The 24,253-nt window shown below is 36.3% G+C and overlaps 1 protein-coding gene across 1 annotated transcript; it reads left to right on the top strand.

The window, feature by feature from the left end:
• Positions 1 to 12,051: 12,051 nt before the first annotated feature.
• On the top strand, positions 12,052 to 13,248 carry LOC114527388 (zinc finger MYM-type protein 5-like). The gene has a single exon (XM_028549018.1). The coding sequence runs from the start codon at positions 12,052 to 12,054 to the stop codon at positions 13,246 to 13,248; it is 1,197 nt and encodes a 398-aa protein (XP_028404819.1).
• Positions 13,249 to 24,253: the final 11,005 nt, after the last annotated feature.

Raw genomic sequence — 24,253 nt, 5'->3', positions numbered from 1 at the left:
ACTGACAGATTAAATACTATAAGATCAAAGCTGAAGAATCTTAAGGTTATATTTATCGATGAGATTTCCATGGTTGGTAGTGGCATGTTTAACTTTCTTAATTAATTTACGTTTGCAACAAGTTTTGGGGACCAAACTACCATTCGGTGGCGTTAGTCTTATTGCAGTTGGAGATTTATTTCAACTGCAGCCAGTATTCGATAGATGGATTTTCGAGAACAGTAATTTCGACTATGCGCACTTAGCTACTAACTTATGGAAAACCTATTTTGAAATGTATGAGCTGTTACAAATAATGAGACAAAAGGACGACAAGCATTTTGCCGAACCTTTAAATAGCTTAAGAGAAGGAAATCGTTCTTAGGCCGATATTGATGAGTTAAAAAAAAGATGTATAACAAACATTTCAAGCAACCAGTACAATCACATTACCCATTTATTTATAACGAATGCATTGGTTAACTCACATAATGATGCCATATTTCAGATGTCTACTGGTCAAAAAGCAGAAGTTCCAGCAATTGACACAGTAGTTGGAGATATATCTGAAGATTTAAAGGAAAAAACGAGACAAAGAATTCCCAAAAATCCCACCAAAACAATGGGCTTGTACTCGCTCGTGTATGTTACAGTCGGACAAAAATATGATTTAACATCTAATGTTTCAGTTCTTGATGGAATCACAAATGGAACCGAATGCACTGTCTGTAAAATTGATTACAGAGTACCATGTTCTAGTAGACCAAGTATAATCTGGGTACTGTTTTCTGACCCTAGTATTGGGAAAACTTGTCGCCAAGAGAATAAGCACTTGTATAACCCCACAATACCTTTGACTTGGACTCCTCTTCTTGAAATTACCAGACAGTTTAAAATTACGAAAAGCAAACAAATAAGTATCTTACACAAACAGTTCCCAATTAGACCATCATCGGCAAAGACAGATCATCGTTGTCAAGGGGATACTCTTGACGAAGTTGTTGTTGATTTTCCCCCTTCAACAAGAGAGCACATGCATTACGTCGGACTTAGTAGAGTACAAAATATTGATTCTTTGCACTTTCTTCGCTTGAGTGAAAATAAGATCAAAGTTAACTCAAAAGTGTTACAAGAACGTTTGTACGCTTAAAATACTTTTTGAAAATGTGAGATCGCTTCACCTTCACGCTGATGATATTAGGTGTGATTTTAATGTGCAAGCGGCTGATATTAACATATTCGTTGAGACAGCTTTGTGTGCTAATGACAATAACGGTGATTACTGTTTTGAAGGATTTTAATTTTTTAGAAACGATATTGAACCGCAAATAATTAGGCCAACACCATATGGAACTGTTATATATATTAAAAACTCGCTCCAATGCTTATCAGTTCCTTTCCGATACAATTTTAATGATGTAGAAATAACTATACTTGTTGTCAATTATCTTCATCCCATTGAACATGTCTACATTGTTGGCATCTACCGATCCAAAACCAATGTTAAATTAAGTAAATTTATTGAAGCGTTAGATTATCTTGAAACAGCCATATTAGCAGGAAAGGCAACAATTATTTTTGGAGATTTTAATATTGATTTGAGCAGAGAATCATCTGAACGCAAAACTTTGATGTTGAATATGGTGCAATCAAAAGGTTATATTCAACTAATACAAGAGTACATGACGGATTATAGAACCCAAATTGATCATGTATACACGAATGTTCCTCATCTAGTTTACGCCTCAGGTGTACTCAAATCCTATTATAGCGATCACAAACCAATATATGCTTGTCTCAGATTGTCCTAATTCTTTTGTTTTCTGTTTTCAATCCAGGCCAATAATCATGGATCACATTGGTAGAAAATGTATGGTTTCATATATAATGCTGACGAAATGTCTTAACACAATGAAAAATCAGCAAAAGCTGAATTAAATATAAGTATATATTTAAATTTATATATATAATTTGTACAGGCAGTATCTTGTAATCTTATTGACAGTTTTATTTCATGACGATCATGTGATAATTATTTCCAACAGAGCAAACTGCAACAACACCCCCAAGACATATAGAGAAGACGCCTCCCTCAACACCTGCATCAGGTGAGTTACAGATTTATTGCCCCTCTTCTCCATAGTTTTCTTTAAGAATGTTTTCTCTTGAGTATGGCAAAAATTGACTTACACTGTATTTTTTTACACGGCAGTTGGTTACCTTCATAATCTCTCCCCTGTCAAAGAGAGTGAGAAGAATTCCTACTTCGACATGAAGTTGCAAACCCACAAATGCACTTACAGAGCTGTCTGCTTTGCCTCAAATTTGCACGACGAATTTAATACCAGATATGAATTGTCATCACCTATAAAGATCAACAACTGCCAGATAAGGGTAAATCCAAGATCAAATTATGAAGAAATTCACATTAATAAAAGGTCAAGAATAGAGGACCCCTACGACCATGAAGTTCAATTTGATATAGACTCAAGCCAACGTGAACAAAAATATCAAGCAATCAAAATTCCACTTTCAGAAATTAAGAATATGAAATCTGGAACACAACTGTACGTTGCTGGACAAATAACATCATAAGGAAATTTTGAAATGGTCAACCTCAGAGGAAACAAAATTCGAATGCAAGAGGCTGTTTTAACGGATGAATCTGGTTCGACCAGGTTGGTTTTATGGGAAGCAGATATAAGTAAAGTAGAATCGGGACGTACTTACGATTTGAAGAGAGCTGTGGTTAAAGAGTTCAACAACAAGAACTATATTTCTCTTAACCGACAGACGGAAATTAAAGAAAAAAGAAAGTCAGCAGACCATAGAGCGAATCAATGAAAAGCTTGGCAACTGTACTCAACAGGTATTACCTTGCCCACCTGAAGGTGTACAATCGCTGCATAGGTACTTATGTTGCAAAAAATGTTCGAAGTTTATCGTCAACTGTGAGAAAAATGTCGTCAAATGTACTAATACTAGCTGTGGGTTGAGTCAGCTAAAATCGACATGTGAGACCCAAGTACAAGCCAAGGCGTTCTTCGTTAAGAACAAATGCACAAAACTCTTTATCCTTCTCAGGCAAGATACTCTTGAAAAACTTTTCCGCGTCTATAACTCCGAAGTCCATGTAAAACGACATTTATGCTTCTAAGAACTCACCGATGATGACATTGTGGAAGTGATTCTTTCCGTCTCCGAAGCCTGTATTGTTTATGGGAAAAATAACGTTGCGCAAGATATTCTTCCTGAATCAACCAATCTTTGCACAGATGTTAAAGAGCCTGAGGAAGATATTAAACAACCTGACAACGAAACAGGCAAAATAAGCACGAATGTTCCAACTTCTTCAATCAACGAGAATGACATAATGAAAGATGATATTGACGAAGAGCTCCTTCTTAAATCAGTCGATCTTGAAGAACAACAGCAAGGTATTAAACAGCCTAACAACGAAACAGGCCAAATAAGCATGGATGTTCCACTTTCCTCAATCAACGAGGATGACGTGCTGAAAGATGATGACGACGAAGAGCTTTTTCTTAAATCAGTCGATCTTGAAGAACAATAGCAAGATATTAAACAGCCTGACAACGAAACTGGACAAACGAGCAGGGATGTTCCACCTTCCTCAATGAATGAGGACGACCTACTTTCAAGTGATGTTGATAAGGATATGATTGAATTGGAAAAACCAAGTACCCAAGGAAACCTTGACAAGATCTGGAAAGATTTGAAAAATGTTTTTCAAAATGACTCGGTTACTAAATGAGTAAACTGCAGCAAGGATTCTCCCCTAGAAAATACGTTTCAATAATTAATTTGGTTTTGACATTTTGTTGGCAATTGATATTCAGTCTGTTATGTTGTTTCTACGGTGGTCCGTTTTTTACGGAAACATATAGTGATGACAACCTAAAAAAATTGACAATCAGTGGACAATGTTATCTTGAACAATAATAATGGTTGTAACTTTCAATTTTGATAACCAAGGAATCTAATATATGTGAACTTAATTTAAGGTCAACAAGCTTATTGATATTCTGTTGATAGTTGTTCTTGATGTACTCCAGTTTTAAAGGGCCCCTACAACGAAATTTTCCCCTCGCTTTTTAATGTTTTGCTCAAAGGTACTGCTCGAATCATGAAGAATGACGTTTCCAATTTATCCATATCTCATCTCATTCTCAAGTTATACCACTTGTAATATTTTACATTGTGACGTCACAACCCTTCCTGAGATAGTGGCAGCAACTAGAATGCCTGATATCTTGTTGAGAATGTAATAAAATTCAATGAAACTTGGTACACTAAGTGGGTGCACCAAAGTGAATGTTTCGCGCAAGTTATGCTGTTGCCATGGCAACACACTAGTTCCCAGTCTCTTGTCTTCCTTTTCAAAACTTTTCTGTTATAGAGTTTTGCAGAGGGCATTTGTCTATTTCAATACTTTAAAGGTATTACATTGTCCATACTTACCATGGGAATAAGCAAGAATTGCCGAAATTGTTTTTATTTCGTTGGAAATAGAGCATATAGCAAAAGGAAGACAAGAGACTGCGGACTAGTGTGTCGCCATGACAACCGCATAACTTGCCTAAAATATTCACTTTGGTGCATCTCCTTAGTGTACCAAGTTTCATGGATTCTTGTTGTTGTCACTAATCACCATCTCAAGAAGGTTTGTGACGTCACAACTTAAAATATTGAAAATGGGATAACTTGAAAATGGGATGAGATATGAATAAACTGGAAACGTCATTCTTCATCATTCAAGCAATACTTTTGAGCAAAACAACAAAAACCGAGCCAAAAATTTCCTTGCACGGGCACTTCTTGCAATATAATATATACTCCGTTTTAGATGGCCGTGATAAAGAAATACTGATTGAATGCAAGCTATTGCAAATTGTGTGAAACAATATAGTTTATATTCATGCAATCTTTTCTCTTTAAGTTCCAACTTTCGTGACATCAAAATTATGGCATTTTAATGCTTTAAAAGGGTAATCATGTGACATAGTATTACCATCCATAATTGAACGTTTAAGATTTTGACGTTAAATTTATAAAATGTCTGATTGATTTACACCTGTGAAATGCATGTTCATTGCGTCCACCTCTTTCTGTTCGACTAGCTACCATTTAATTGGTTCTTTGTGTATCCGTGAGTCGTCTCATTGAGACCTTTGATTCTCCGCTATGTGACCCTAGACGTTTGATGAAAACTGATAAAGGTCTATATAGAGCAACATGTAATTTGGGAATGTTGGCAGGGGCAGGTACTTTATGCTACAGGTGAAGACGCCTGTATGTAGTAGGGACAGGTTGTAAGCATGGATAGTGGAGTGGATAGCTATCCAATACCATACAATACTAGATAATTTAAAATTTACTCTGCAAAAAAAGGATTTTTCTAAAATTTCATACCACAACAATGACTGTTGCTTTGTTGCTTAGCATTATAACATTAAATTCGTAATCCTTACAAATTCTTGATTATTTACTGGAAAGACTTGGACAAGTGATTTGCTTGAGCTTTGAAATTTGAACCTCACATATAATAGTGTATTTTAGTGATTTTATTCAGTATCAAATTTAATGTTTCTTTTTCGATTTAAAAACATTGCAATTTTATTTCTTGACTTTGCGACACATAGCCTTCCTGTTCCATAATAATTTTAGGGACACTATTTTTACGTTTTGATTGGCTAAACAAAGCAAAGAACAAAATTTGTTGCCTTGTCTATTGCATGAATGAAATTATACTTAGTTCCAACAATATTAGCACTTTCCTTGGGATAGTTCTTTGCATATTCGCATTTATAAACTGATTAAAAGTGTATATTAAACTTATCACAAGTCCTGTTATCACTGTGAGCATGTCCCAAAAACGGTGCAAAACCGCTACTGCAACAAATGTGACAATGGGTGAATTTCATTGTGTGTACAATCATGTACATTAATTTGTTGAAGTGACAGTAATATTGCATTTTTGTCCGGATAGGATCTTTTTATCGTAAATGTTTACAGGGTTATCTTGCATTTTTGAATTGACGCATTGGATATTATTATTATACCCACTGGTCGATTTAAACTACCCCCAGACATTGGCTTGTATAAATTTATCCAGTTGATAGCATTTTTATGCTCTTGAGTTTTCAAAACAGTCAGCATATTAAACTTAAACTTAAGGGCACCCTGGGCAAGGCAATGGATCCTGTCAACGATAACAATCAAGATAGAAGGCTTGCAACAACTGACAGTCAAATAATAGATAGAATAATGGATGCATATGACAGATATTCGTCTCAACCTGCAGGCAAAACGTGAAGTGAAATATGGTCAGTTGCGACGAAAAAAAGATGGCAAATGTTCCTGTTAACGGGTTATCGGATGCAGAATGCGACAAATTTCTTGGTCTTTAATGCGCTATGGTAATAAGTATTAACGAGTTTATGTCGACATTATTAGTTGAAACGCAAGACTGAAAAATTAGCAATATTTTCAAGCCCGGAAATTTTTTGAACGAACTTTTTAAACTCAATAATCAACATGATTGTTAAACTCATGACGATGGAAGACTTATATATAACAATATTTATTAACGAAAACTTATATAACTTACAAGTAACAGTTCCAAGTAACTTAACAACTACATGAAACAAAAACTTTATACTGCTAGTGTTCATGTGATCATGACACATGTTCATAGATAGACTGACGTCATCGGAATATTAATGTTTATCTTAACAAACCCACTTAAACATATAATATTAACATTGATAGAAATATAACTATTTACAAAAATTGAGTTTACTCTGCTAGGATACGTTTCAGAAATACTTTCATTTTTGATCCTGTGACTGGCTTCGTAAATATGAAACGAAAGGTCCATTCTCATTCAACTGAAATCGATACCCTGTAATGCTACGCCTGTCTTCTGACGAAGCCCAATCTGCATCCCAATAACCAATCAAAGTCATTGGTTTATCATCCTTCCGGAAAACAAGACCTTTATCTGAAGTACCTTTCAGATATCATAGGACATGCTTGGCAATGTTCAGGTGATCCACTGTGCGAGCGGACAAATGTTGAGAGAGTTTTGTCACGCTGTAGCAAAGATCTGGTCTAGTAGAAGTCATCAGATAGAGTAAACTGCCAACTATCTCTCTATATAATCGTTTCAGGCGTGGATCTAGGGGTAGGCAACATAGTCAATTGACTGGTAAATTATCCAGATAATAATTACCGAATTCCCAGTTCCCAATTCCCAAAGTATTCATTCAGAAGTGGAAACATGACAGTTAATTATTCATATTTTCATATCACAGTCCAGTTATTTATAGATATATAGCTCATTGGTATTTAGGCAAGCCATAAAGCAAGCCGATGAGAGGCAGCTATTTTGCCTATGCCTGGCGGCCGATACAGCTTTTTGATTGGCTAATAGCTTTTTTGCCTAACCAAGACAAATTTGCCTAACTTGACGTAATCTGGAAGCCTTCTGATTGAGTAATTTTTAAAATTCTATTCTTTCATTGGCTTGCATTTTTTGCCTAATCTTTGGCGAGTTGAACCAATCACTGTGCTTCGTAACCATACATGTGTTAGTCATGTTAGGCAAAGAGTGGAAACATGCCTTTTCAATCGCTCTGAGCATTGAAGGATTAAATCTTGAATTTATCTTCTGCTTTTTCGTGTTCACTTTGTTATTGTGTTATTTTGCAACGTCTTCATCGTCTTGTAGTGATTTGTACGAGCCATTCAAACGATTTAGAGTGTCTAAATGACGATCGTTCAATCTTTGTATTTATGAAAGCAACATGCTCAAGGCTAAGCTCAAATTTTTGTGTGGAGTTATACTATGTGCCAAACGGCACGCTCGTAATGGCAAGAAAAAGGCTTCTACTGCAATAAGTTAAACTTTATTTTGTTTATTCCATGCTACACTTCTATATAACTGTGTTTTTAGATCTCAAATCGGCAAAATGATTGTCCAACAACAAGCATAGCTAGTCTTTATGTATTCAAATATAAATTTACATATGTCTGCGCTGGCCAGGTCAAAAGGTTGCTATGTATGAATATATAACTTTAATATGATATGAAAGACACAAAGTTAGCATGTTCACTTTTAGTTACTTGTTATTATTCCGTATTCCTGATGTATATCACATGTATAAATACGTTCATATGAAAATTATGACTGAATACATCATGATGTTGGCATTGCAACTCTGCCGTCAGTCCGCGATATAATGGTCTGATACTTGATCTAGCGTGATTTTAATTTCCTGTTTTGAATATTTCCTACTTCTCCTAAGTTCTGATGCTTTAGCTTCGGCCCTAGTCCTAGTAGGTAACAATAATACTCAAAGTTGGGACTAAGGAATAGTCATCTCAAAAACAATTATTAGCGTCTATTTTTAATACATCTTTTGTAGTTATTGTAGTTACATTAAGAGTGTAGCCCTAATATGGGGCGAAGCAGTTCAGCTGGTAGTCTGAAGACTATCATTAAAAAATATCATATAGACGTCATAAAATTTGACTATCAGTATGAAAAATCCTAGATCCGCACCTGAATCGTTTGTCAGCTGGTTATGATTCTACTCTGTCTCTGACATTCTTCGTTGAGTTCATTTCACATGGTGAGGTTCTAAGCTTACAGTTTTCCATTCCGAATCTAGATAGGACTTTCTCTATGTATTTAGTCTGACTCATCTTAATAGTGCCTTCTGTACAGTTAAATTATATTCCTAAAAACTACGACAACACACCTAGGTCCTTCATTTGAAATCTGTCTCCTAGATTTCTCTTCACCTGTGTTAAACTGTCTGTACTATTTGAAGCTACTAGAATATCGTCTACCAAAACTATTAGGATTGTAGTTGCACTAGTTTCTACCTTAACATAAACGCAATTGTCAGATTCCGACTGAATAAAACCCTCACTTGTTAGATAAGAATGTAACACACTATTCCAATTACGACTGCTTTGTTTCAAACCAAATAACGATTTATGCAATTTCAGAACAAGGTTTTCGCAAGGCTGTCTTGACATCCATCTGGTGTATAGTCAAATTGTATTGTACTGTTAATTGCATCAAAATTCTAACAGATGTCATTTTTGCTGTCGGAGAGAATGTTTCCTTATAATCAATTTCGGGAGTTTGGGAATACCCCTTTGCAACATAGCGTGCCTTGTAGCTTTCCTTTCGGATTATTCTTAATGGCATATACCAATCTTCCCCCGACTGCGTTTTTACCCTCTGGTAGTTTTGTCAGTTCAAATGTGTTGTTATGTTTTAGGGCTTGCATTTCATCTTCCATGGCTATTTGCCACTTGGAAGAATCATGGGAAGAAATTGCTTCCTGATAAGACTTGGGAGCATCTGTTATTCTGTAGCAATCGATTGTGAAATCTGACAAGTTTGTTTTCTTTAATTTCATCCCCATCAGCAAACTGCTCTAAATACTTAGGTTTTGTGGGTTCACGCCTGGGATATCTGCTTGTATTAGTTTGCTCATTGTTTGTGCTTTGATTAGTTGCAAGCAACTTGTTAGTATTTGTTAGTTTTGAAACGCATTTAATTTCTATAATTCTATATTAATATATTTTACATATTTACATCAACAAGACGCCAGCGATATTAATTCGCATGCGGAACTTGGCAAAGGTGTGACGGCCATGCATCAAGTTGATGCGTTTGGCAAAAACACCTTCAGTTGAAACATAGACGTTATTGGGATAACAACTGTGTTGGACACTGCTGGCGCAAATATTCTATCAAGCTCAAATTGTTGTCTTTGGTGCGTGTGTAAACCAAAGTGAGTTAAACTCATAGTTATATTTAGTTCTTTTGTTAACTTATATATAGTTTGTTACCAAGACTTTATTTTCGTATTTACGAACCTTTGATTTAGTTTTGTTTATGGAACACTTCGAACACTGTTCAAGTTGTCTTGCATGCAGATTATTGTTCATGACCTGCTATTTTATCTAATGTATAGGCCGCACATGAAATGGTTAAAGTTGCGTGGTGTATGTGCATGTGATCACTCAATACTGTATTTAGTATAGCTATTGTTGTTTTGTGTTCTCTAGTTCGAACCTACTATCTGCTACTATCTACTATTATCCACTACGTATTTACATTCCTGATAACCTGCCTACCTATATCTACCCACTGTGATATACAACCTTTGCTACCACGCCGATCTGATGTCAATTTGCATAGTCAACCAAATAATTTCGATATTAAAGTAATCATTTATTAACTGTCTGCTTGCACATTGATTGCTTATTCTATTCTGTCGACTTCAAAATATCAGCGCACCGCCTAAATCTCTCGCGACACGTGACTGCAAACTATCGTTCTGTCTGTGAGAAGTACATTTAAGTTCGAATTTGCTACACCGTGAAGGAATTCAAAGAATCTAAAGAATTTAATCGACTGTTTTGTGCAACTGCAGCGGCCAAGTCGTATTAAAGGGTTTCCTGCCCAAAAATCAAAACAATCAACTGTTCTGTGCAACTCCTGCGGCCGAAGTACTGCGAAAGGAAATGTAACCAGGAAAGCTAATAAGCTTAATGAGCTAATAAATTCAAAGGTCGAAACTGAGGCTGTTAAAAATGCCTTGAAGGAACTGCTTGAAGTTTGGAGCCAATTTCAATTAGCACACCATAACTACCATAGTTTAATTAGAGATGAACAAGCGATTCAAGAGTCGAAAGTGTACGCTGATTCCTTGGAAGAATTATTTTCAGAGCTTCAAGAAAGGGTCAATTTGTGGCTTGAGCAATCTATCGATCATTCCCAATCAAACGAACCAATTCAACCCGAGAAACAAATCCAACCAGAAGATTTAGTGAGCTCCGTTGGATCACGCCGTTCGTCACGTGCTCATTAGAGAGCAAGTTCTTTAAGAAGTGCGTCAAGTGCCAAAGTGAAGGCGGCAGCGAGACAGGCAGCACTAGAAGCTAGAGCAAATGCAATGGAAAGGATGCATAACCTCCAATTAGAAGAACTAAAAATCCAAAAAATGAAATCTCAAGTACAGCTTCAAGCAGAGATAGCCTCAGCCGAACAGGGCCGGATTAACCATATGGCAGAAGCGCCATATGCAGCGGGCCCCGCGGTGTTGGGGGCCCCGCGCTTTCTCTTCAAAAAAAATAAAATGGGAAAAGTAGGCAGTTCACGGTTGACAAAAGCGAGGGGCCCAATTCCTCAAACGGCAATACTACAAGCATCACTGGCGAAATATAATTATTGTATATTATGTAATTGTTTATGAAATGCCACATTATATGTGACAATTTGCGTTAATTTAGCTGCAGATATTATATTACACAGAATAACACAGTGTCTGACTGTCTGGCAAGTAGAATTGCAACTTGATATTGTAGTTTACATAATTATAGCGCTCTGGCTCTGTCGGATGACACTCAAACCACACTCAAACCTTTTATGTTTTCTTGATCCATTTAATAATATCTGAGGACTGAGATTATTGCTACTGTCTGTCTGTCGTTGGCCAGTTCAAAGTGAAGGTACTAACAGGGTCTTACTGAATGCTCACTGCTTACGCTGTAAGTTTTGATAATTTTATAGCTGCCATATGTATTTTCGCGTTTCTCCAATAGCTACCATTCCTACCAAATCAACGTGGTTGTTTATTGCTTATATATAAAATGCCAATTTATATAAAGTAATGATATATTTGCATGGCGTAATCAGCGCAATGGCAGCGTTATGGCGTACTTATAGAGATTCCACGAAGCGTGCTTGATCGTAGTGAAGCCGCAATTTTGTCTTAATTCTTAAAGCCAATATTTTAGATAAACGGAAGTCGCAAAATTCTCCCGTTTCTAAAAAGGTTTTTACATGCCAATGCTTTTATGTTTATAAATGAAAACCTGTAATTTAACACGCAAATCAATGCTTAGTTTATGTATAATTTCTGAAAATATTGCGGAAAATATTGCTGAAACGGAGCTTTGAAATTTTTAGGTTCGCAGGCTTATTACTACAATATAGTTGGAAAACCCATATTGTTGATTAAAATGAGCTCTACTGGTGGGGGTGGCGACTGCAACCGCGACAAAAATTGCAAATATGCATCCAAAGCAGCAAAACGAAAGGCAAAGGATGAACGAATTGCATGGGAAAGAAAAGTACTTAGCAAAGTGCCAAAAATATCAGAGCTGTTTTCTCCCACTACCAATAGCACCGGTGGCAATGCACCTTATAGCAGCGTAGACGCCCACTTGGATGCTCTGCAATATGACGAAAGTGCTTCTTGTGAGCCGACCACTAATCCTGAAGCAATAGCAGATGCAGTTGAGAAACCCGTCAAGCCAGCAAAATCGTTGGCATCTGGTGATCCGTCCAGTTCCACTGATAGCACTGATGGATATTCTTGTGATTTGGGAATGTGGCCCGCAGATATTTCAGACAGCATGAGAGAGCATTGGGCAGTAAAAGGGAGTGACCAATGCAAAAATTCCGACGCAAATTTCAGCGCAACGTCAACCAGATTTGAGGGACATGTTTACAATCGACGGTGTCAAAAAAGCTTGTTCACATACACACATGAGCTTACAGATCAGCAACATCCTCAAAACTGGCTCTGCTACTCACGATCTAAACACACTGTTTTCTGTTTTGCCTGTAAACTGATGACTGACAGTATCGTTTTTGGAAAACAAGGATACAATGACTGGAAACGCGCATCCCAATCAATTCCACGACATGAGAAAAGTTCAGCACACCTTAATGCTGTTATTCAACTACTCCAACGCAGCGACGCTGGCTGTCGTGTTGATTCGAATCTGGTCAGGCAGGCCAGTGAAGAGCGCAATTATTGGCGGGCAGTACTCGAGCGGGTAACAGAAACTATCCGTCACCTTTCCGAGCGAAGTTTACCATTTCGTGGCTCTGATGAAATCGTTGGATCGCCAAAAAACGGTAACTACTTAGGAACATTAGAACTTATATCCCTGTTCGATCCATTTCTAGCGCAGCACATCAACCGTAACGCAAACAAGGGGAAGGGTCACACATCCTATCTGTCAAAGACCATTTGTGAGAAATTCATCCATCTAATACGCGAGCCTATCTTTACAGAGGTTAAGGCTGCGAAGTATTTCTCCGTCTCTGTAGACTCCACCCCTGATATTTCACACGTTGACCAACTGAAATGCATTCTTCGATATGTTTTACTCTCTGGTCCTGTGAAAAAGATTTTTAACCTTCCTTGACATACGAGGGCACAGCAAAAAAGCACTAGCTGAAACCTTACTCGAGTATTTAAAAAACAATGACATCGATATTGCTGATTGCCGCGGCCAGTCATATTACAATGCGAGCAACATGAGTGGGAAATATAATGGCATGCAGGCCATTATTCAACAGCATTGTAACCTAGCGGAGTACGTACCCTGCGCCGCGCATTCTCTTAATCTTGTTGGTCAGTCATCTGCCAGTTGTTGTCAGCAAGCCACTAGATTCTTCAGTTTCCTCCAACGACTGTACTCTTTCTTTGCTGCTTCACCATGTCGTTGGAAAGTTTTGACTGACCAACTTTCTAGCAAGAGCCTTCCTACAGTCAAACGCATGTCTCATACTCGATGGTCGGCGCGTGCAGACGCTACGAAAGCCCTAGTAAAAGGATATGATGAAATTAACTCTGCTTTAGAATAGATTCATAATGACGAAGATGAGAAGCCGGACGCCAAAGATGAAGCTGGTAGTATTTTGTCTGATATGGACCGACTTAAATTCGGAATTCTTGCGGCATTATGGCATCAGATCCTGGAACGATTCCACAGAACAAGTCAGATCCTGCAATCAGCCGATCAAGACCTCAACACTGCGGTTGCATTATATGAATCGCTGATTGAGTTCGTCCATTCGCTGCGAACAAGATTTGAAGAATTTGAAGCCAAAGGAAAGAAGCTCAGTGAATGTGATATATATGCAGGAGAAGTCAAGCGTGTGCGTAAACGAAATCGCCGTTACGAGGAGCCAGGGTTAGCACCTGAGCTGCTGCAGACTCCAGCCAACAAATTTCGTACGGGAATCTTCCTAGTGATAATCGACAGTCTTGGTACTGAGTTACGAAAACGACTGAGTGCTTACATCAACATTGCTGAAAAGTTTGGCTTTCTACGAAAGCTGGCAGACCTTCCAGCTGAAGAAGTGGAAAAAAGTGCAAAAAGCTTGCAAGAAGCATTCCCTGCTAATCTCGAAGTAAATTTGTCCAACGAATTGCTCTAGTTTTTTAGTAACACAGAATTTGCTAAAAGGGCATTGGATGCGACTAGGTCTTCAGATTCTTCAACTGCAGCAAGACCTTCTCATCAAGCTAATGAAGACGATGACATCAATGTTAAATCGGATGATGATGATGACATCACAGTGAAGGTTGACTCCCAGAGCTGCGTATATATAGGCTTCTTGTGGCAAATAACTTAGAAACTGTATTTCCAAACACTGTTATTGCGTTTCGCATTTATCTTAGTATGATGATATCAAACTGTTCTGGTGAACGGTCGTTCTCCAAACTTAAGTTAATTAAAGATCAGCTGCGTTCATCCATGACACAAGAACGGCTAAATAGTCTTGCTCTGCTGAACATTGAAAATAATATTCTACGTAATATTGATATGTCATCTGTGATTAATGATTTTGCTCTTAGAAAATCCCGTAAGCATAACGTTTATAAGCCATAGGGGCTAACTGCTAAGGCATCTGCAAAGTGAAAGTTTTCATCAGTGAAAGTGAGTCAATTGACTCAATTTTTAATGTCACTTCTTCATGTTGTTTATTCCTTTCGACCTTTAACTTTAATCCTTGTATAAAATAATCTTTTGTAATATTATAGTATTCAATCTTAGCACATTCAACGTGTTGCACTTTGTTTACAAGATAAATTAGATAATGAAAGACCGAATTAAAAATTTATCGTTTGAAATACAAGACAGATTTCCCCCTCTGAATCTGAATACTACTGCATTTTGGTGGACATTGGGGGGGGGTGCAAGGGCCCCGCAATGATATTATGCCATGGGCCCCACGAGACGATAATCCGGCCCTGCAGCCGAAGCCGAGAAAAGGGTCTACGAACAGACCGAGGTTGAGGAAAAACAAAGCGAGCGTTTGCCTCAACAAAATACAATCAAGCAGCGATCTCTGCGTGTACCATCGCAACCTCCCTTACCTCAAACTTTAGAATGGATTGCTGAAAACAACCCATCGTTAATCGTTAATGATGGCTTTACATATTTTACACTGAATTTTCTCACACAAATCTTTTTTCAATTTATACTTTAACATGGACCTCCCGCATTTTGAACATTTCTTTATTCCATCGCACACAGATTCAGCTTTTCTTATAGCTTTTTTTGTGATTATTGTAACATGCTTCGCTTTTAAATGTCCTCTCACACTCAATGCAATCCACAGGTGAAACAAAAGGACAATCCATAGAGCGACAACATCTACATATAGAAGGACATAAATGACTTTTGGCAATAGAATATTCCTTTCTACATGTATGGCAATAATAACTTTGAGCGAAGAAACCAGGCATGGAATTAATAACATCATAATGGTTATTATGTAAATATAGGTAAACTCATTTAATATCCTGTTGAGTAGGTTGTTGAGGATATATGATAACATCACCATGATCTGCTGAAATGATATTTATTTCATAATCAGTAAGAAATTCTTGAAATAATTTAATCTCTGGAATTCCACATGGTCCTCTTGGTACATTCGTTTTCCTGTGTAAGTCCTCTGCCATCTTTTTTTGGAGTGAGCTTCAGCTGTCTTTTATGAGATAATATTTCTCATCTTTTTCAATCTTAGCAATAGCCACAACTAAAGCTCTAGCAAGACATATGTCATCGTTATTCTTTATGACGACCACTGATTTTTTCGCTTCTAGATGCTCTAAAAGTTTAATATGACATTGTTTAAAACTCCCTGAACCCGATGGCATTTCAACATGAACAATGTCAGCGATCACCGAATGATTTAAACTAAAATGTTGATTGGATTGTACCACACGTTCAACTTGAGAAAAAATTCTTTCTGTAGTAAAACGAGAAACAGGCATAAATGGTAATGATATACGTTTTTTAATTGCGGTGTACATAAAACGAAACGTACTTGATCATTCTCGTTCATTCCATTGGTAATATCATTAATTAACTGTTCGAGAATTTGTTGTGTGCGTTCATATTCTTGAATAATGTTAAGATCCTCATTCTCGTTATTAAAACAAACTCTGTAATCGATGCCTTTATAGTTTTAAACTTTTTCGATTTAACCTCATTAATTTTTTCAATACGATAAAAAGAAGTATGCTCTTGCATGTTCGTTTTCTCATGCTCCGTGCTTGTACTTGCTCCCTCGTTCATTCTATCTTGTCCTCCAATTTGTTCATCATTTTCATTCATCTCATCAAAACCTCGTTTCCGACTGCCCGAACCGACTTGCATATCATCTTCATCTATTTCCCAAATCCAATCATCGTCGTCATCATCAATTAAACGTAAAAAACTCTTGTTTGGATTTAAAGGGTATTGGCAATAAATTTTTTTATTCTTGCGATCAATTAAGCATATCTATGGAATACTTAATTTCCTATTTTTACTTGTCCAGTGCGTTTATTTGCTTAGATATATCCGAAAGCATTTGACAGTCATCCGCCATCTTGAAAAAAAACTCATATGCTAATATATGCGACAATAAATTTGTGACGTCAGGTGCAGGGGAGCAGATTTACAATAGTATGCGTGCAAGCGCATTCTAAGATGACTTTGACTAGAAACAACAGAAAAACCAATTTTTTTCTTTCAATTGAATAAAAAAACTAAACGCTACTACCTTACTGTACGTATTAATGGTAAATTTAAAATAAACACGTTTATTTCGTCGTCGTAAAAGTGCTGATTATCATTATAGCTGTTACTATGTCAATTACGCCGGCTCGTCTAATTTGTACATTTCGTATACTTATCTCTACGCACACGAAGATCAGGCAACCAATGTATATTTTCTCACTATTCACTAAACGACTATTTATTTCGCTAGTGTCGAATTGAAGTCGAAATTTTAGCCGGCATCATCAAGGAACATTAGCATATCAGCTACATATATTTAAAGTGTCAACATTTTCAACTTGGTCAACCCAGATCAGATGACCATATTAGCCTCCATAGGGCTTGTTCATGTTGTCATTTCATGCGCAACAAACATACAAATTTGTTATTTTGGTATCCTACTAGTCTGTCTGAAAGTTTATTGTTAGTGCATCTTGTAGGCACAGCATTTTTCAGTATATACGCTACAAATTAAGTTATACAATTGGATACTTGGCCCTAAGTAAACATGCAAAGAACATGACTCATATGAGGCATCTATCAGGTTGCTGTGTGGGAGTCAAAACTAACGCTAAATAGAAAGCAATGAAGATAATTTCAAAGATTCAGGCAAACTGTTCCACAATAAGCAAAAACAGAGTTAGATGAGATTGTTATAACCCATGCAGCACTATTTTTTAGTTTTTGCAGTTTATTGCTGAACGATGCTATCCTATAGACGGAGTAAAATGGGAAAAATGTGGCTCAATTGACGCTTGATGCACTCTCGCTGCTAGCTGTATCTTATATATCTTTATTCCTAGCGCTAATTCAGGATGTCACCAGTAAAACTGTTTATAAATTTCATCAATATGACCTTTTCCAAATCACGTTTTCCTCAACTGCAAGACCAAAAGATTTAGATCTTGTAACTAACTCTTTCAAGTTGATTGTTGCTATATATATTAACATGCAGTTTCATGATCATCAAATGTTGCAAGTCTTTAGCAAGAACCAATCATCACGGATACGGTTTACCGAAAATCGTATTCCAACGTTTTTTCGTGCCAACGTAATGATTCAATAGCATTCAGACTTTCCAGACACATGCATTTTTAGCCTAAAACGCATGGTCGACTTCCTCATCAGATGATTGACTATCATCTGAGTCACTCTACGCAATGATATTGCTTCGCTTCAAACCTGGTTCGGTTTCAAATTGATAGGGCAATATCTCTTCTACTTGTTTATCCTGGTTATTTTTCATTTAAGTGATTGAAAAGCGCGAAATCCCTTACAAGAACTACGACATTGCGATTTGCGCGTATAAAATATATTTGTTGTTTTGATCTCCCCTGCACCTGACGTCACAAGGGTCAAGTTACCAAAAGATCATTTTTTTGAAAATCGGTCCAAGATGGCGGACGAATTGAATATTAATCATGAAATAACTCGAGAACAAAACAGTTTGGGTAAAAAATAATCACATATTCATAATCTATAATATATAACTGATAGCAAGAATGAAAAAATTTATTGCCAATACCCTTTAAAATTGCCTCTTCGTCTATCTCCCAAATCCATTCGTCATCATCATTATTAAACTTGTCAATCTCCCTCTGTAATACGCTCGACATACGCTCCATTTATATGTACCGACGACACGTGTTTTTATTTTATTGCAAGTGCTTTTATTCTAGTTTGTGTGCTTTTACTCCTAATACACGTGCTTTTACTCTTAGCAAGCGTGTTTTCTAAAAAAGACACGTGCATTCAAAAAGTATAAATATAAAAGAGTAAGTCAATGCAATACCCATCAAAAATGAAGTGTTAATTTACACAGGAAAGAAGCAGCAGTCTCTGAGAATGGAAAATTTTGGATCTGTGATCAAACAGATAGCTGTAAACTTATTTGTTCTAAAGAAGATGGCTTTCTCTATGAAAAAGGAATTGAAAAATTCCTATCTACCTCGCAAAAACAACCTTTCTGTTGCGAGAACAACTTAGCAAGAATGCGAGTGGTTAAAAACCCAGAAAAAACATCATATGGTGGTCGCCCCTTCTTCGTATGTTCAAAAGATGTGAACCCATGCAAATACTTCCAGTGGGGTGATGAGTACATGATCGAAAGACCTAAATGTCATCATGAAAAAAGAAGCAGAAAACAAATTGTGAAAAAAGAGACCCCAAATAAAGGTCAATTCTTCTTCTGTTGTCCTGAGTCACCAAAGAAATAATGCAATTTCTTTATGTGGTGCGAGCCAACAACCCCTACGCCGAAAGGAACAACACACAGACTAATCCCTAAAAAGCTGGAGGAGAAACCTGAAGATAGTGAAAATGACCTATACATAGAGGAAAGTCAAAATCGTCCAAGCGCCTCGGGGTATGGAAGTACCTTTGGTTTCTACCCACAATACTACCGTTGCCATGATGAACAAGAGAAACCCTTAAAAAAGAGAAGAAGAATTGTAAATTATAGTTACGATGATGAGGACGGTGACGATGAATCTTAAACTTTATAAAAAAACATGTATTATTCTTTCTTTATATATAGTTGTTATAAAAAATTCTTTTTTCATGTAAAAAATATGTTAAAATAAAAAATATTTTAAAAATATTTTATGGAAAACTCTTTATTCTATTCGTCGTCACGTATTCTTTTCTTTTTTAATTTCTGTCTCTCGTTTCTACTTATCAAGCTCTTCTTATGACCCATGGCGATAGGAACGAAAAATCTCATTTGTCGCCTTTCATAGCAAAAAGGAGGATAACCAAATATCATAGAGGATAACTAAAACAACCAATCGCGTACGCGTATTGACGATTGGACGTCTAAGGACTAACTTTAGAATGTTTTTTAATGCACGTGCCTATAAAAAGGCGAGAATACCCATTAAAAATCACTCTTTACCATCATGGAAAACATCGTGGGCATTATAGACATGGATGGATTTTGCATCAGCAAAAGATTTTACTGTAAAGAGCTTGGCTTGATGGGACTAGATTATACCAAGGCTATGTCTTTTTTATTCAAAATTCCTATCGCGTGGGAAAATCTTAATGAAAAAGACAAAAAACAATGCATATTCTTAATAAACCATATCCACAAACTGCCATATAATGGGCCATTTAACAGAACTAAAATACACGAAGCAAATGAAATTGAGAGCATTGTGGCCTCATTTTATGCTAGCATACAAGTCGATGAAGAAAGCAGTTTAGGATATAAAGGGGGTATCATCGAGAAAGAATTATTAACGAAACTAAACATACCAAACATCAATTTGGAGATATTCGGCGCACCTAAACCAAAGCAATATTTTCCGTGGATCATGGCAAACCCCCAATTAAATGATGAAGATAAGATGAAGATCCTAAAAACATGCGGAAACCATAAAGCATGTGAGAACGCATACGAACATTGCCCGTGGGCAGAATTACAAATGTTGAATGACTGGATCTCGGGCTATAAAAAAACATTTGCTTATGTATATGGTTTGTAAATATACTTTACTGTTTTAACATTGTATATATTGTTCAAATTTGTAAATATACTTTACTATATCGTTTGTAAATATACTTTACTGTTTTAACATTGTATGTATTGTTCAAATTTGTAAATATACTTTACTGTTTTAACATTGCATGTATTGTTCAAAACTTTTATAAATATACCGTTTTAACAACATTAGTTTGTTTATTTATTGTATTTTAGCTCAAGTTTATAAATATATCTGAACTAAAAAAGGGTCCCTCAAACATGTCCATCAAACCCCGTCGCATACTTTACACGCCGTAAAAAACCCGCTCAATTCTACACTCTGTCCAATGAAATTCATACTTTCTGCCATAATGTCAATGTAAACACTCCTAACTCCATCCCGTATCGATTCATAACTTTGATTCTTTGAAACCCTAGGGTTTAAAACCTTAGGGTTAGGGTTTAGTTTTGCAGTCAAACATTCCTGTCGGTAACCTCAAAAAAAGTTTATGTTTCCTTATAACACAAACACATGCATTTTAAAAACGCATACTACGTATATCACGTGCAAATGGAGTTGAAAAATACCAACTCAAACATACCCTTACTAATCTATCACATCTCTTAGCATGTCTAAAACATAACACCTTCTGCAATACATTATCAATATTATCACATAACAAAAAAATTTTATGTGATGAACTTTGTACAATAACATGACCTATAACTGTATAATTAATATGTGGACGAGTCATATCATTATAAAGAGTTTTCACCGTAACTCGTATCTCTTTATAATTAGGATTCCTCATTTGTATTCCGTAAAGTTTACTATTAATTTGAACAATCGCCGTACAATTAAACATGTTCCTCGGTACTCTCAAAACAATCATATTATTAAAAGTATCTATATATTGATCATATATAGGCGACGTAAAATAAATTGGAACCTCCACACAATATTTTCCAGGACATATATCAATATAATCCATAAAAATCTCCCTCATATCTTTCTTCAATATGTTCTGAACCATATACATGAATACTAATCTCAGCGCCTGCACAAGCTGGTTTCTAAACGGATGAACTCTTAAAACAACCACAAATGTAAAAAGAGAATCCACATCCAATACAATACAATACAATAAAGATTTATTCACAATGAAACTGAAATTTCAGTTACAGTTACAGAGGAAAAGGAAAGTTTGAGGTTATCCCTATATTAAAACTTCCCTAATTAAAATGAAATTAAAATTACTAATTTAAAATTACAATTATATACACGAACAATTACAACTATAAATAAATTAATAAATTGTTAAATAGTCCTTTACTTTTTTTTTGAACGCCAAAAAGTTATTAGGCTCAAAAACGTAATTTGGCAAATCGTTCCACAACCCGATAATTCTTACAAAAAAAGAATATTTATAACAGTTTACTCTACTAGCTTTAATACACAATTTATAGGCATGATTAGCTCTAGTCGACTTAACTCTTGAATATTCAAAGAAGTCTGAGAAATTTAGTTGGTTTAGTCCAAAGACAGTTTTATAACATTCAAGTAATGATGAATAATCTCTCCGTAATGAAAGTGTTGACCACCCCAGGATCTGGCACCTTTCTTCGTATGACATCTCACCTCTCTTTTGACGTAAAGCGAGCCTAGATGCTCGTCTTTGTACTTTCTCAACTGCTTTTATGTCTTTGACAAGATATGGATTCCACACAGGTGCAGTGTATTCAAGAATGGGTCTAACAAGTGCAACGTATAACATAGAGAAAACCTTGGTGTTTGCTGTACCTGTTCCGAATTTTGTTTTTTGTTTGCTTTATTAACTATAATACAAACATGTTCACTCCATGTTAAGTCACGCGAAACAGTAACTCCAAGATCTTTAAATCTTTCTGTAGTTTTCAAGATTGATGTTCCTAAAGTATAACTTGATTTTGACGTGTCATTAGTGTGAGTTAACCGCATGGTTTCGCACTTTTTCACATTAAATTTTAATTGCCAAGTATGTGCCCACTCATTAAGACTATGTAAGTCATTTTGCAAAATATACGTATCCAAGACAGGATCTTTAATTTCTCTATAAATTTTGGTGTCATCGGCGTACAACTTGACTTTGGATAGAATACAGTCTGTTATATCATCCCCGAGCCGGCGCGAAGCGCCGTGCGAGGGTACTAATTCCGCTGGGAGATTTATTACACCCGGGTATTGTGACAGAACATAGCGGAATCCAAAGTTGCTCAAATTCTATGTCGTGGACCGTGGACGTTCAATGGTCATGGTACTTGTGCGCATGCGCGAAATGCGAACGAGTGTAGACTGGTAATCAGCAACTTCCTGATTTGCTAAGACGAAGCGTTTGTGTTTCAGTGAAAAACATCAGCAATTTAACTGTCATTTTGTAAACTATTTTTTAAAAAAATGTTTTGAAAACAAAATATGAAACATGGAATCAAATAACAGATAAAACACTGGGAAGGGTTTAAAATATTATCAGAACTGGAGGAATTAGCGGTGAAAAGGAACAACTCAATTATAATCCTTGAAATGGTAGGAGTCTATTTTGTTTATTTCGAGGTTTACTTTGTGTTTGCTGTACGAATACATTTTATGACCTTGGTACAGTATGTCGTTTTGCTCGGTTTTGCGAAGACGTGACCGACTATTTAAGGCTTTACATCATCGTTTTAACTTCCAAAAGAGTCCTTAAAAGTGGAATTCGGAGTTTTAATATAACAAATATCACTTTAAAGGTTTATATATAATCGACTGCAATCACTGCATCAATTTAATAATCGAAAAACAACATTCAACGTTCACTGCTTGGTTATTTATATTATTTGAGCTGTTTTGATGTTTTGAAGGTTTAGCTATAATGAAGTATTAACTCTTATTAAACTGTGAAAGTCTATAACTTTAATAATGCAACGGAAAGCAGCAGGAAAACGGGTGATTTCACTTCACCTTTACGACTGTGCTTGTTTCCGAAGTATTTGAAACATCAGCTATCGGCTTTACATTTAGGACATTTCATAATATTGAAGGTTAGGTCTGGCTAGCTCAGGAAATATTTTGCTTCGTTTGAAATGGCGAGGGGTTGCTGCATGCATGTATTTCTAGTTTATGTATATGAGGAAAAAAATTGGTCCCAATATTGTACCTTGTGGGGTACCTGAGGACACTGGTGACCATTCTGAAAAGGTCCCTCTAATTACAACACGTTGCTTCCTGCCTGTAATAAAATGCCTAAACCATGCCAATAAGTTCCCTTCAATACCATAACTTCTTAACTTCGGAATCAGTCTTTCATGTGGCACGCTGTCAAACGCTTTTGCAAGATCAAGAAATATAATGTCGGTGGGCACACCAGAGTTCCTGGACCTTACCCAATCATCGACAGTTGATAGTAGTTGTGTTACTGTTGATTTGCCTTTCAAATAAGCAAATTGATTCTCGTTCAAGATATTCTTTCTACACCAAAAGTCAAGAAGTCTACTTCAAACAATTTTCTCACCTATTTTGCATATAAGCCCTGTAAGAGATATCTGACGATAATTTTCTCTGCAATTCTTCGAACCTTTTTTAAAAATTGGTGTAATGTTAGCAGATTTCCACTCCTTGGGTAACATGCCCATCGAGAATGATTTATTTAACAGAAGAGAGATTGAATGTGCCAGCTCCGTTGCACATACCTTTAGAATACGTGCAGAGATATTGTCAGGTCCTGGGGCCTTTTCTACCTTAAGATTTAGAAGAAGCTTCCCTACTTCATCAGCAGAACAACATATGTTCTCCAATCTTTCGTCCACAATGTAATCAAGCACTGGAATATTGTCATAATTTTCAACTGTAAAAACAGAAGAAAAATAAGAGTTCATACTATTTGCAATATCTTG

Source organism: Dendronephthya gigantea, unplaced genomic scaffold (genome assembly GCF_004324835.1).
Source record: "Dendronephthya gigantea isolate DGI-Jeju-01 unplaced genomic scaffold, DenGig_1.0 000044F, whole genome shotgun sequence".
NCBI lineage: Eukaryota > Metazoa > Cnidaria > Anthozoa > Malacalcyonacea > Nephtheidae > Dendronephthya > Dendronephthya gigantea.
This window is presented reverse-complemented; position numbering and strand designations above follow the sequence as displayed.